At 33.5% G+C, this 14,456-nt stretch overlaps 1 protein-coding gene across 2 annotated transcripts in view; it reads left to right on the top strand.

Annotated features, from left to right (window-relative positions):
- LOC111619656 (upstream activation factor subunit spp27-like) overlaps window positions 1-14,456 on the top strand; it is a 125,692-nt gene that overhangs the window by 64,079 nt on the left and 47,157 nt on the right. For both annotated transcript variants that reach the window (XM_023361421.1, XM_023361420.1), the window contains exons 8-9: window positions 77-141; window positions 6,395-6,454. In XM_023361421.1, the coding sequence (XP_023217189.1) occupies window positions 77-141; window positions 6,395-6,454 (125 nt within the window). The remainder of the gene's footprint in view (window positions 1-76; window positions 142-6,394; window positions 6,455-14,456) is intronic.

Genomic DNA, 14,456 nt, shown 5'->3' with positions numbered 1-14,456 from the left:
ATTTTAATTTATTATCTTATTATAAGCAATATTCTTCTCTTGTTGTTGAATATAATTTTTGAAATTTTTCTTTTAGAAAATTCATATACTAAAAAGCTATTGCTATCTCCAGAATTAGCAGAACTTGTAGGTGCTAAAGAGGTATGTATATTTTAATTAAAAACTTATGCAAACAATAATTATTTTATCTTTATACTTTTTGTTTAAAGAAAATTTAATATTTCTTGAATAAAATTTGGCTTTAAAAGAAATTATAATGAAGTAAATTCAGAAATTATGCTGTAAACTAAATTCTATTTTTAACAATTTTGAAAGAAAAATCTTTATTTATTATAAATATTGTAATTAATTCATATTTTGCACACCAAATGGAGGAAAAAGAAAACAATAAAAGAATATGTAAAATCTGAAGGAAGTTTAGGCATGGTGCCATATCAACATTGGCATACTCCTGCACAAGCCTTTGTCTAAAAATATAAACAATATTCTTGGAAGTATTCAGTCAGATGCATTTGGGATATTTTTATCTTTCCCAAATATTAAGACATAAGTCTATGCATAAGAGTACAGCCACACAGCCATTGGTTTGCTTGATGGATAGTGGGTGTCTAGAAACCTGGCAAAACACTTTGCATGTGTTTTGAAATGGAGCTATATATGTTTGGTTCCTCTGTCTAGCCATTCTCCAGTTAAATCAGCATATTGATTAGGCTGACAGGCATCTATTCAAACAGTCCTGTTTAATTCATCTACCAATTGTGGAGGAAATCTTACAAGGAAAAAGCCAGATGTTTGGGTCTTTGGTTTGAATGAAACTTGGTGAGCATGTGGCACTAAACACAAACAACTCCTTGTCCAAATAATAGGACCCACTTCTCAAGTGTTTCTGAAAAACAGGCCTCTGAAAATTGCATGTTTAGCTTATAAGTCTTTGGAAATTCTCTTTCTCCTTGTAATTTCAATAGCTGAGTGGATAAAATACTAGACCAAGAACTACATGATATAGATTCCAACCTTACCAATTTTTATTTTTTTTATGTATAACAAAATTATTTTATTTTACCATATCATTTGCATTATTATTACTATTATTATTCCTCGTGTTTAAAACTTATCACATTTTTAATCTCTTGTTTTATGTCATTTTCTGTTTAGCAAAAAATGAAGTCTTGTAGATTTAACTCTTATGTTGTTAAATAAAATTTTTATTTCTTTGGATTTATTTTCAGATTTTTTTGCTTGTGGTTATATGCTATGTCAACACAAGCAAATAAACTTCAGACATTACTGTGGCTGGACAAAAAAGACCGGTCTGATATCAGAATAGGGTAGCATAGTTGTAGCATTTTTTTTTTAATTCTTAATGTTGTGGACAATTTCCTCATGTGCTCTATGTTTGTTACACTTCAAATATAACACTACCATCATATCTGAAGATTAATATGAAGAAATAAAAATTTTATTTAACAACATAAAAGTTAAATCTACAGAGACTTTATATGATTATAACACTTACGTGTTGTGACGTTACAGGAGTGGAGTCTTGGAGAATGAACTCATCCGACTTTAGAAAATGAACTTATCCGCTAGTACTTTCAGTAGTATATAACTACCGTCTTCAGGCAGTCTTTTGAATACAGCAGATTAAGATTTTCGAACACTAATCCGACAGTTTCACAAATTTCAGATTTTCGAAATTATCGAACAATATTTCCGACAAATTAACTGATTTTTCGTTTTCGAATGTAATTAAAAAATTCTTTTGTGCATCATAGTGCATGGAAAGAAAACAGTTTTAATTAAGCATGTTTTAGGAAGAATAAGGCCGTAAAAAAGCCCAGAACATGCATAAAGTATAAGATATGTCAAAAAGACATCTGAGTAGCAAAGACTTCAACATCATGCATTCAGTTGTTTAAAAGCTGTTACCCAAATTTCTGGTAATTCGAGAGTTGGGGAGTTGCACGGTTCAGTAGCAGAAATATAGAGACTCTCCCAAACAAATAGCTCTTTATGTTCATTGCAGCATTTCAGTAATTTTGTTTTGTTCCAGAGCGGCTGGTAATTGTGGTCAAGCACTTTCTTTGCTAACTCTGTAACTGGCCTGCTGTTTTTGATGTCTTCTTGATGTTCAAGAATACGTGAACATAACCTTCTAGCTGTGGCCCTACGTAACTGGTTTCTTCACCTGACAATGCATGTTTTAGCAGGACCTGGTAGATACCTGATTTTTCATTCCACTGATATCTGTCCCTATCATTTTTTTTTTTTTTACTGTTTATATAAAAATGTAGTTATAATTTATTAAATATTTTTTTAAAAATATGTATAGGTTAAAAAGATTGACTAAATAAATGTTCTGAATTTTCCGATGGTTTAGCTGTTTGTAATGTTGATTCAGTAAATGTTTCTTCAATCCGAAAAATTCTTTTCGGTAGTCTACCAAAAAGAATTTTTCGGATTGAAGAAACATTTACTGAATTAAATAAATGTGTAATAGAACATTGTATAAATATTATGTTCCTGTATTACATGACAACTCTTAATAATACAATTAGGAATTATCAGCCTCTTTTGATGATATAACCTCTCTGAAATTTATAGTTGTCATTTCAAGAATATTGTCCACTTTCTCAAAAAAATTCAAACAATATTTTGGTCCTGCAATGTTAATCATACAACTTGTGATCCTAATGCCTTTTTTTCTTGTAAACAACTATGAATTCCTGATCACTAGTTTTGGTCACATTATATTTGTGAATCCTTAGTCTTTTCCTTTTACTTAAACATCATAGTTTCTTTGCCATACATAAGTCAAAGAATTTTTTACATATTTTAAAAAGAGAATTTTTAACCACTGTTGTTGTTCTATCTTTCTAATGAACTGGACTATCACAATACAACATTTTTAGTTGCTAAGAAATTTATTAAAAAATGCAACTAACGTTTTCAGCCAAATCTATTGGCCATCCTCAGGTTAAAAGAGAAAAATAAATGTATTCTAAAATATATAAATTTGAATATAAATACAATGGAACAAATTTAAATACAAAATTAACAGAAGAAATATAACATAAAATGTATATACATGTATAAAAAATAAAAATATTATAACAAACTATACATACATAAACACATGTGTAAGAATTAAATAACAAAGTATTACAACATTATATAATAATATCGTATATAATATACAAAAAAAATGCAAGAAATATAACATAAAATGTTGCATGCAGAAATTTTTTATACATGTATAAAAAATTAAAATATTATAACAAACTATACATACAGTATATAAATACACGTATAAGATAAATAAAATTAAATAACAAAGTATTACAACATTATATAATAATATCGTATATAATATACAAAAAAAATGCAAGAAATGCATAAACAAAAAATAAAGGCATAAATTATGAGCTTTCAAACTTTTTAATTAAGTACTTCCACACAGATGGTAACCCTTCAGCATCCTTAGCATCATTCAGCTTGCATTTATAAATTTCAATCTTTTCTGTGCTCATCACTAAAGTCGGAGCGTGCACAGGCTTAACAATATTTGCTTCCTCCCGTTTTACTATGGGGCCATCAGCCTGCGCTACCTGAGATAGTATTGTGGCATTGGATCCCTTACTGGCATTGTATTTGTGCTCTCTCAGTCTGACTCCCGAATTTCTTGTAGTAACACCAATGTAGTTTTTCTCAGCAACTTAAGGTGTTGTATTGTGGTTTGCACTTTGCTGAGTGAGTTTATTTGAATATTTAAAAGTATTAGGTTGTTTGGAAAGTAATTTCGTTTTTTTACCTCTAGACGGATTAGTGGTATTTTTCCTGCTATTTTTATTCTAAACCATATTATCGTTATATATTTTGAAAGCTAGCATTTTAAGGCTTATATGTAAAAAATTTTGTTTGATTTTGTGCAATTTTTATTTTTTGTGTCCCATCAAATATGGAAGATTGAAAGCAGCATTTTCGGCATATTTTGCTCTTTTATTACTGAAAAGGTAAGAATGCTGTTCAAGTGAGAAAAAAGTTGTGAGACATGTATGGAGAAGATGTATTGACAGGACGACTGGTTTACGAAATTTCATTCTTGCCAAAACTGGTTTACAAAATTTCGTTCTGGCAATTTCAATATTGAAGATGCACCACGTTCCGTATGGGCAGTTGAAGCCAGTGAAAACAAAATAAAGGTACTGATTGAAGCAAACTGCCGAATAACAACACGTGAAATCGCTAAGAGATTAAATTTGTCAAATTGAACTGTTTATGATTACTTGAAACGAATTGGTTTTGTTTCAAAGCTTGATATACGCGTTCCACATGTTCTTAAGGTGATATGCTATCTTTGGTGGGATTTTAAGGAAATTTTTTTTTTTGGAGCTTTTACCAGACAATTTAACAATTGATTCAAAAGTGTACTGCCATCAAGTAAACAAATTGAGTAATATCATCAAACAGAAAAGGCGGCCAGAATTGATCAACAAAACAGGTGTAGTGTTTTACCATGATAATGTCAAATTTCACACAAGTTTGGTAACTGGTCAGAAACTGTTATAACTTAGATGGAACATGCTATCACACCAACCANAAAAGGTCGGTTATTTTAGATTAGATTGTAGGCATTTTTCACCTAAAAATTGTTTATCAATGTCATTTTCTAAGTCGTAGATTTTGTTCATTATTTCCGATGAAGTTTTACGAGACCTGTAGAATTTGCTAAATCAAAGTCTCTGCATACATCTGCCTTTTTTTTTCCACTTTTAACTGCTTTAATTATTTCTACTTTGCAGTCTAACGTTAACGCTTTCCTTTTTAAGCTAGCCATTTTACCTGATTTGATGTTAAACTACAACATGAGTATGAGAGCTATGCAGACTAACCCACTGTCACATCGTTTAAAGGGGTGGCGCATCTCACCCCACCGAATCAGGTGGTGACAGTACCACCCACAATCGTTGTAGGAAGCGGACTCTGACCCTAGGACTGAATACGTAGTATTTTCTTTGATAAATAAAATTTATAATTTAATTTTGTAAATTTAAGAGTGCTTCAAATATGACGTTAAAACAGGGTTTTATGTCGTTACAAGTGGGTTTTTTAACATTATCTAGTATTGTAAAATTGTGGGACCGATTTAAAAATTTGATGTTATATTAGGGTTGTCGTTACATCCGATGTCGTTATAATTGGGTTAAACTGTATATACAGGGTGGTCATAAGGTAACTTGACCAACTAGTGATGATCTCTGGAGTGCTGAAAGCAAAGAATCCATTTAAACTTTTGCAGGATAAGTAAAGGGTGACATGCACTTGCAATACATGAAAATAGGGATAGAACACATATCATATCAAAAATTTCCAACACAAATACCAGGAATTCACAATATCACAAGATTCTATGTGATGGAAAACAGCATAAGACATTAGAATGGCAGTTTGATTTCATTTAATTTGTGGCAATGTGACACATGAACAATCCACCAAGGTGACTTAGAAGCAGTTGGTCAGATCTTTACATTTGTCAAAATTCATAAACTGGGCAGTCAACTATGTTCAGTGTGGACAAATATGCTTCTTTCTCTATAAAAATTGAGAATATCCAATCACTTCATCCCTTTCATCATTAATGCCAACATCTTGGTCAATGAAGAATTCCTTACTTTGTGTGGTTTCGAATCTCTATCCTTCACTTAAGAATGAACCCTGTTTTTGCAAACTTTAGGACTTTCTGTTTAAACATATCTTTGAATCGCACAATCATCATCACAGTATCTAGAAACTAGTGGACATTATTTATTTTTTGTTCTTCCAATTTCAAAGGGTAGCTTACTACAAAGCAGAAGTATCTCAATGGGCATCCTGATATATGGCAGCCTTTGTGAACTAGTTCTTTATCACATTGAAAAAGAGGTTCTCCCATCTTTTAATGATCAAATCATTCTTTACACCCATTATGTCAATGATGTTTTCATAATCCAGTGACAAACTGAATTATGATGTTCTTCAGTCATCAACAACCCCTAAGGCGTCCATTTCAGTGTTGATCAACAAAGCAACCATCAAGTTTATTTTCTGACATCTCACACTCAATGATTGTCACATTTTGACTAAAGTTTACAGAAAACCCAGAGTGCAAACCACTAATCTAGAGACCTTTATTTACTTAAAATGTCTGCCTACAGTCCTAGTCAAAAGAGCTTTCACCTACTCTATCAACATCATTAACAGAGATATCAAGCTTAGAAAACAAAAATAATTGATTAATTTCAATTGTTTTATTTTTGAGAAATTACATAAAATATTTTAGAAAATTTCTATTAAGATTATTATTATTTGATTCTAAAATTGTATTATAAAATATGCTAATTTTATGCTTTTATAGATGGCTCGATCAGATATAGTGAAGAAGATGTGGGAGATTGTTCGTGAACGAGATTTGTTTGTGAGTTTAAGTTTTATTTTAATAAAAAAAATAAACAAAGGAAAGGTGTTTGTTTTAAGATAACGTAATCATATCAATATTAATAGTAATGGTATTGAATTTTAATATAGAAAATTTTTTAAAAAATATAAATGATGATATCAATAATTACTGTGTTTCCCCGATAATAAGACATCCGCAGAAAATAAGACCTAACACAGATTTTGCTGAATTGCAAAATATAAGACCTCCCCCTGAAAATAAGACCTAGCGAAGTTTTTTTTAGTCGTAACGGTCATCGACGGATGGTTGAAAGTGGCCGTTGGCTTTTTGAAAGTACAGCCACTGATTGGTCAGCAGACAATTACGCCACACGGCATGATTTGCATAAGACATGGCTTGGGAATCACAGATTTGCATAACGTTACGGCTGGTGATGGCTAATTGGTCAGCCGGGAATCATGCCACATGACATTTGCATAGTGCTACAGTTCAGTAAGCACTAATTGGTCATCGAGTTCGATGTTGACGCTATAAAAAGGCGACAGTTCGACACACCGGATATACATCACTCTTGCCTAAGTTCGACTTGGGAATTTTTTGTTCAATAATAAATGTGAATTCTTCTTCCTGGAAAAAATAAGACATTCCCTGAAAATAAGACCTAGCACATTTTTCAGAGCAAAAATTAATATAAGACACTGTCTTATTTTCGGGGAAACATGGTATGTAGCATAGAAAATAGTTAAGAAATCATAAGGATTTTCTCTGATGTAAAAAGTAGTTTACAGTCTAACTGAAATGCAAAGCTACAGTAATAATTTACCTAATTCTGTTAAGTTCATTCTGCATGTTAATTCCAGATAGTATTCCCATAGAATGCTAAAAGTTGGCAGATGACTGACTGCCATTAAAAATACTTTTGTTCTGTCTTTAATATTTCAAATAAATTATCTGGAAAGTTGGAAAATAGCCCAAATTTCAATTTTTAAGTCAGATGTAAATACAGTAGAGCCTTGATTATCCGACCCAATTGGGGACTGGGGTTGGTCGGATAATTGAAAAGTCGGATAACCGAAAAGTATGAAAAAATCCATTATTAGTGTAGTATATTATTATATCCCATGTAATTAGTATATTAGTATATCGCTATTAACCTACTTCGCGTTGAATTTTCATCGATGTTAAGCCTAACAAAAATTTTTTAAAATAATAATCGTCGCTATTGTATCGTTAAAAATTAGAAAATTAAGCCTCGTTTAAATACTGGCTCCCTTTCATGGTCGAATGAGTGTTGCCAGCTAAAACACATAAAAATAATATTAAAGTAGCCAAGACATAGCCAAATATTGTAGCGCCACATCACTAGTGGACATTTGAAATTTGCCGACTAGGACGGTCAGTTAATCGAGGGTCGAATAATCGAGGCTCTACTGTAATATAGTATAACCTCAGTAATTATGGAAGGATATCTCTATTCAACACTACTGATAAGGATTTTTCATTGATTCTTTGCAAGAGACTTTTATTCTGGACTGAAAAAGAGGAAACTATTTCAGATGCAAGTCAATTTTTGTAAAGCATATACATCAGTAGATTTTATACTCATGTTGTGGAATTTGTTAAAGATTGGGGAAAACAAAGGATACATTTGGTTCATGGACTAAATATAGTGTGACATTGCCAATATGTGGTACTAGCTCAGATGATGATAGGAATGAGATGTCATATGTAGTTAGTAGTGGACACTGAAGAAAGACTCCATTTCAGTAGTAACCCATTTATTGCAGAGAATGATTTCCTTTCATGATCTTGTCATAAGTTAACACAAATCCATTTTTTTTTTTTCCAACAAAAGCTCTAGATAAGGTGATGTCTTTCTAGATGTTTCATTGACCAGCAGGTTGGACAATGTGTTGATGCTGAAAGGGAAATGGCAGGATCATAGTTCACTGGGTAGTCATTGGTTGCTAGGAACACCAAGAGTTGACCAAGTTGACCACTCAATTACCAGGACAGATCTTGGTGGAAGTCTTTTCCCTTGTGACATTGAGACATGGGTTTATATCTTTATAGTCTCTTGATCATCAAAAATGGAGAAGGCAGTGAGGTCAGCAGTACATGTACGTTTTTTATTGCAAACACTTTCGATGAACCTATAGCCATCATCAGGCAAATTCGGAAATTTACCAAGAAGTTAAACAGAAATAATCCAATGTAGAATAGAACACTTAAAATTTAAGTTGAAACTTTTGTCAAAGTCGTTAAGAACATGAAACAAATATTCAAATATGTTTGAAAACTGACCAAGCAGTAAATTCCATGATGTTTGAAGTGACACGCGCGCAGATCTAGGCTCATGCTATACATATACTGGAGAATGCTAATAGTTGCTTAATTGCTTATACAGCAAGACTCATACAGTAGGTAGATCGAGGGTAGGAGTGTTGCATTCATCCAAGGTGGTAGTAAGGAGAGATTCCCATATGAAAACAATTTTTCGATCTTTACATCTCTTGAGCATAATTGTTTGGAACCATAGTGGGTTGTAACCCTGCTCGAGTACCTTTTTTTAAGCTCTGTGGTGTGCCTACCCCTCACAACATCCTCTCGGTGCTCTGCAAGGTGGCTGGCGAGCATTCTAGTAGTGACCCTGATATATCTTGTGTTTACTCCCATTGCAAGATTTTCCAGTGGAACAGCATAGATTCCCAACTTCTCAAGAGTGGAAAACTTGTCTCTAAACACAAAAATTCACACCTAAATGCTAGTTTCAGCAGTAATTGATCAAAATTTTAATGTTTGAATGTTTTCGGCCATCTTTTAGAGGCCCTCCTCAGAACTGTTTTTGTGTTTCATACATTGCTATCAGTTGAAAACTTCTAACCATTGAATACAGATGTGTTCCAAATTTTTAAATATTTAAACAATGTACCATACGATATAAAAATTGTTACGTTTACAACATAAAAATTAATTATTTTTAAATAAAGCTATAAATTATTATTATTATAGCGTTGTAAAAATTAGCACAATGTAAACGATGTGGAAATTGTTTTCTTTTACAAAGCAGAAAGATGAAAAAATAATTACATATACAATTATTGTTGTGCTTTGTGGCAATGTAAATAATACTTCCATGATTGTGGAACCGGAATATAATCGGAGTTAATGCAACTTCCCTTCATGCTCGCTATATAAATTTCAAGAGCCTCCAACAAACATAAGTCGTGTCGGTCAAAAACCCTGTATAAAAGAGTAGCTTCATCCCAACGCAGAGAAACCCCAGGTTGTGTAGCATACTGGGCTAGTGCAGTATTATACTTCCCGTTGGACACATCATATTTGTGGTCCTGTATTCTAGCTTCTAGTGATCTGTACATGGATCTGATGTGTGTTATACGTCTATTGAAATGTTCGTCTTGCAATGGAATACGGTACGCTCCTATGCTTTCTTGTCATCAGATTAGATGACAAGAAAGCATCATTTTTTGGCTCTTGTCTTGCATTAGATAAGAGCCGAAAACTGTTCTGTTTTCTCTTATAAGTTAAGCGCAAGTTTAAATCCTTAGCAATTCTATTACAAATTTGTTGGAGGGACAGTTCATAAGGTATAACAACCTGATTGTGCTCTGCATTATTAACCCTCATGTTGGTGGTAGTTATCGTAGATAGCTGGTTGACAGTGAGCCTGTTACGGATTGTTGGTACCCGTGTGCAGATGCTATACACTTGACGTTTCAGTTTGTTGTGGATATTGGAAGTTTCCGAGCAATGGGAGTAAGCCCTTGAGACTAGGGCCCAGAATGTCGCTACCTTAAATGGCCAAGGATACACTGAGTTAGCAGGAATGAAAAGAGGAATGTTTGTGGTAAATAGACATGGTTATACAGTGGTACCTCGGTATACGTCTGCTTTAGAATACATCCTGTTTGGATGAAACAAATTTTGCTTGGTATACGACTTAATTCAATTATATGCGCCATCTATGAACAAGTAGCACTGTCGGTGTACTAGACCAGACTAGACGTTCACGGTGCCACGGTTTATAACTTTGTTAAATTTCTTCTGATTTTAATTTGTAAGTAAAGTTTTATTATTTTTATTAATCACGAATTGCAAAAAGACAAATGAAAAGCAACAGAAAACTAAAAAAAATGACTAGAATCACAATGGAACTGAAAAAAGAGATTGTTGAGAAATATGAAGGTGGCATGCGTGTTCGAGATTTAACTGTTACATATGTATTTCGAGAATGATGATATCGACAATCATTAAAAAATAAAGACATTATTAAATCTGTTAACGTTGCGATAGGGGTTAAATCAATTTCTAAACAGAGATCAAAGACATTAGATCATGTTGAGAAATTGCTTTTGCTTTGGATAACTGAAAAACAGTGTGCTAGAGACAGCGTATCAGAAGCAATTATTTGTGAGAAAGCTAAAAAGATACATGCTGATCTCATGAAAAATCAAGCAGGAACTAGCCAGGAAAGCGAGGTGTTTAAAGCTAGCCATTTTTTTAAAATGAAAACGGATTAATCATTTTTACATTACTTCTTATGGGAAAGGTTTGTTTGGTATACGTCCTATTCGGTATAAGTCCAAACATCAGGAATGGATTAAGGTCATATACTGAGGTTCCACTGTATTTTTATTTGCCATACAAATCTTGACATCTAAGTAATTAACTTCTGTGTGACTTTCCTGATCTAACTCTAGTGTTAGGCCGTAGACACTTTTGTTAAAAACTTTTAACACTTACCCTATATCAGGTTTGGTTTTCCATATAATCAAAATATCGTCTACATACCATGTATAGCTAAGGATATTGTATTGTAAGTTTACTAAGGGTATGTTCATAAAGTCGAACGAGTTAAACGAGAATGATGTCATCATTATTCTTATTTCATTAAACTTTTCGAACGATTCGTTTAGAACTAAGTGGCTATTTCTAAAATCGAAGATACAAATGTTGCTAGTACAGCCTTATACGAAATATTTTTCTTAGATTGCTTCGGGTGGACAGTTACTCCAATCATTTCATCTTTTAATTCACAATTTAAACACTCGAGTAGATTTAGAAACATCAATATCGTCGGGCACCATTTTCTTAACGAAGTAAACTAACCCTTTCCTTCGTGAACTTCGTTAGAGTTTCGTTCGAAACGTCATCACCACAGAACATGCGCACTGAGTGAGACTACTACTATTCGAACAATTCGTTACTAACGCGTTTAACTTGTTTGACTTTACGAACGTACCCTAAGACTCTTTCTTCTAATTTTTGTAAGACGAATTTGCACAGATCTCCCGAGATAGGGCTACCCATTGGTACTCCCATTTTTTGGATGTAAGTTTGACCATCAAAGTAGAAAAATGAAAAATAGCATATTAGATGTATCAGTTCTAATATTTGGGAATGGAATCTCTCGATGTCAGGTGTAGTAGTGAGAAAGAAATCTCTTAGCGCATAGAAACATGGTTCCAAACGAATGGAAGGGAACATCGATACAAAATCGAATACAGTAAGATATTCATTCCCATTTAAATTTATATTATGGAGTTTGGCAAGTAGGGCATTGGAATCAGAGACAGTAAAGCTGTATGCATCACGATGGTGTTGTAATAAGCGATGGAGACGTTTCTCTAACAAGAATGTGGGAAATCTGGCTTTATCGATGACAGGCCTTAATTTTTGCCCAGGTTTATGTGTTTTGGCAAAAGCAAATAGGCGGGGGGTGTCAGGGGAGCTAACTATTGAATTTTAAAGGCCTAAGATTGTGGCAAGGCCAGTGTGTGTGAATCTACTGACACGACTCTGTAGCTTCGTTGTGTATGAGGTCTCAGTGGGTTGACATTGAGTGTCAACTACAGTAGAGCATCGTTTATCCAAAAGAATTCCAGTCGGCAAATTTAAATTTTCGCTAGTGCTGTGGCACTGCAATCTGTGGATATATCTTGGGCTACTCCAATATATTTTTTTGTTGATGTGTTTGTTTTAGCTGGCAGCACTGGCACTTTTGTGTGGTGTTTTTCTGAGGACTGTATGTCATGCTGAATCAAACGTTTTTGATACTAGATTAACTTCTAAAGTATAATTTTTTTTTTTTGTTTTTATATTTTTCAATATATTTATTTTGTTTGTAAAAAATAAAGAAATAATTTTTAATGATACAATAGCCACAATTATTATTTTAAAAAGTTTACATTAGGCTTAACATCGACGAAAATTCAATGCGAAGCGACACGCAACAGAGAAAAATTTCAACGTGGGATAGGTTAATATATTTTTTCATACATAATCGGTTATCCGAAAAATAAGTTATTCGAACAACCCCAGTTCCCAATTGATTCAGATAAACAACGCTCTACTGTATATATTGGTGTAATATACTGACATAGTTGCCCTTAGCATGATGATGATTGCCTTGCTCTTATCCGATTTGACCATTGTGATGATGTTAGATTGGAGCCACTTCTTACTGTGTCTGATGTAATTTCAGAACTTATGTACTTTTGGATCAGGCTTGTAACTTTCAATTACCATCAGTGCCTTCCATCAAAGATAGTCCTTGCATGTCTCTGGATACTCATTATTTCCTCTAGATAGTAATTTCTCCACATTCGGAATGAACGAAAACAGATTTGGTGCAGCTGATTGAGGCACAAACATAAGACCAAATTCGAATGTCTTGTGGAAGTATTCTGGAGGAGAGATGTTGTCCCAACATGTTATAACGTTGTATACATTAATAAAATGTTTTTATTAATGTGGCAACAAAAATATAATACTGGCAATGAAAATCCTAGTCCTGTTATTTTGACATACAGTGTTAAATTGAATCACAAAGCATGCTTCAGGAAAAACAACGTCAAGCTCCTGTGCAGTGGGAGTCCCATGCACCACACATCTAGCGACGTTATGATGATACATGGCAAGTTTAGACAGGAAAGCAGGAAATAGTAGTTAGCAATTTTCGTGCAATGCCTTCCAGCATTTTCAGATTGGGAATTTATCATCACCTGACAGAAAATTTGGGGAAAATTTTGGAGGCGACATTTCTTCACTTTGATCTTTTTTCAGTAGACTAAAGCATAAAAATTTTGACATGACAGAACATATGAAATACAGTTTAAACATTCCTATTATTCAAAAATGATTCCTATTTTTAAGTGGCAGCTTAATTTAACATGTTACGTTAGTTTTCCATACTCCAAACTGATAAGGCTTTAACACTTACATTAATTAGTAAGTAAAACTGGTGGTGGTAAATAATTTGAAGAGGTAATAAAAATTAAAAACTGGTGAACTGGTTGGCAATTTTTTATAATTCCAGAATGACCCCTGTGTCTGCCTATTCAAAAGTATTGACCCTTAAAATTGACATGTGACTTTGCTTGCCATACTGGTGGCAGATATAGCAGTATTTAAATGCTCTTCTCCTTCTGTTTTAATCATCTATCACATAATTTTTGTCTTCATACTCCAGTTCTGTCCTCTGATATGCACCATGTCCTGCAATAAAACAGGATTCTAATTACCATTTCATAGAACCAAATACAGGCATTGGCCTCCCACTTTGGCAGTTCCCAATCCATTGGTGTCTTCACCCCTAAGCCTTTTATTTATTCACTCCACATCAATGAAGGAATGACAGCCAATTTCACTCTTTCAAATTCAGGCCAATTATAATTAATACTTCACTTCTAAAGCATTTTCCCTCAGAGAGCATGGTCAATCTATTTCGCATTTTCAATTCTGTCTGGTCTTATGGCAACCACCTCACTGCATGGAAGACTGTGATAATAGTCCAAGTCTGCAAACTCAAAAGGTTACCTGACTGAGTAGGTAACCTTTTGAAGTACATCATATCAGCCAATCATTTTGGCCTAAGCACAAGCAAGACATTTGAGTGCTTTCTCCTGTCTTGGGTTGCAGGATTTTTTCTTAGTGCAGATTTTTTCCACCAAACTCACTTTGGCTTCCTCCTTTACTAAGGCACTGGTCACCATTCACC

This window comes from Centruroides sculpturatus, unplaced genomic scaffold (assembly GCF_000671375.1).
Source record: "Centruroides sculpturatus isolate CEXI.00-Female unplaced genomic scaffold, Cexi_2.0 scaffold25, whole genome shotgun sequence".
NCBI classification, from domain to species: domain Eukaryota; kingdom Metazoa; phylum Arthropoda; class Arachnida; order Scorpiones; family Buthidae; genus Centruroides; species Centruroides sculpturatus.
This window is presented reverse-complemented; position numbering and strand designations above follow the sequence as displayed.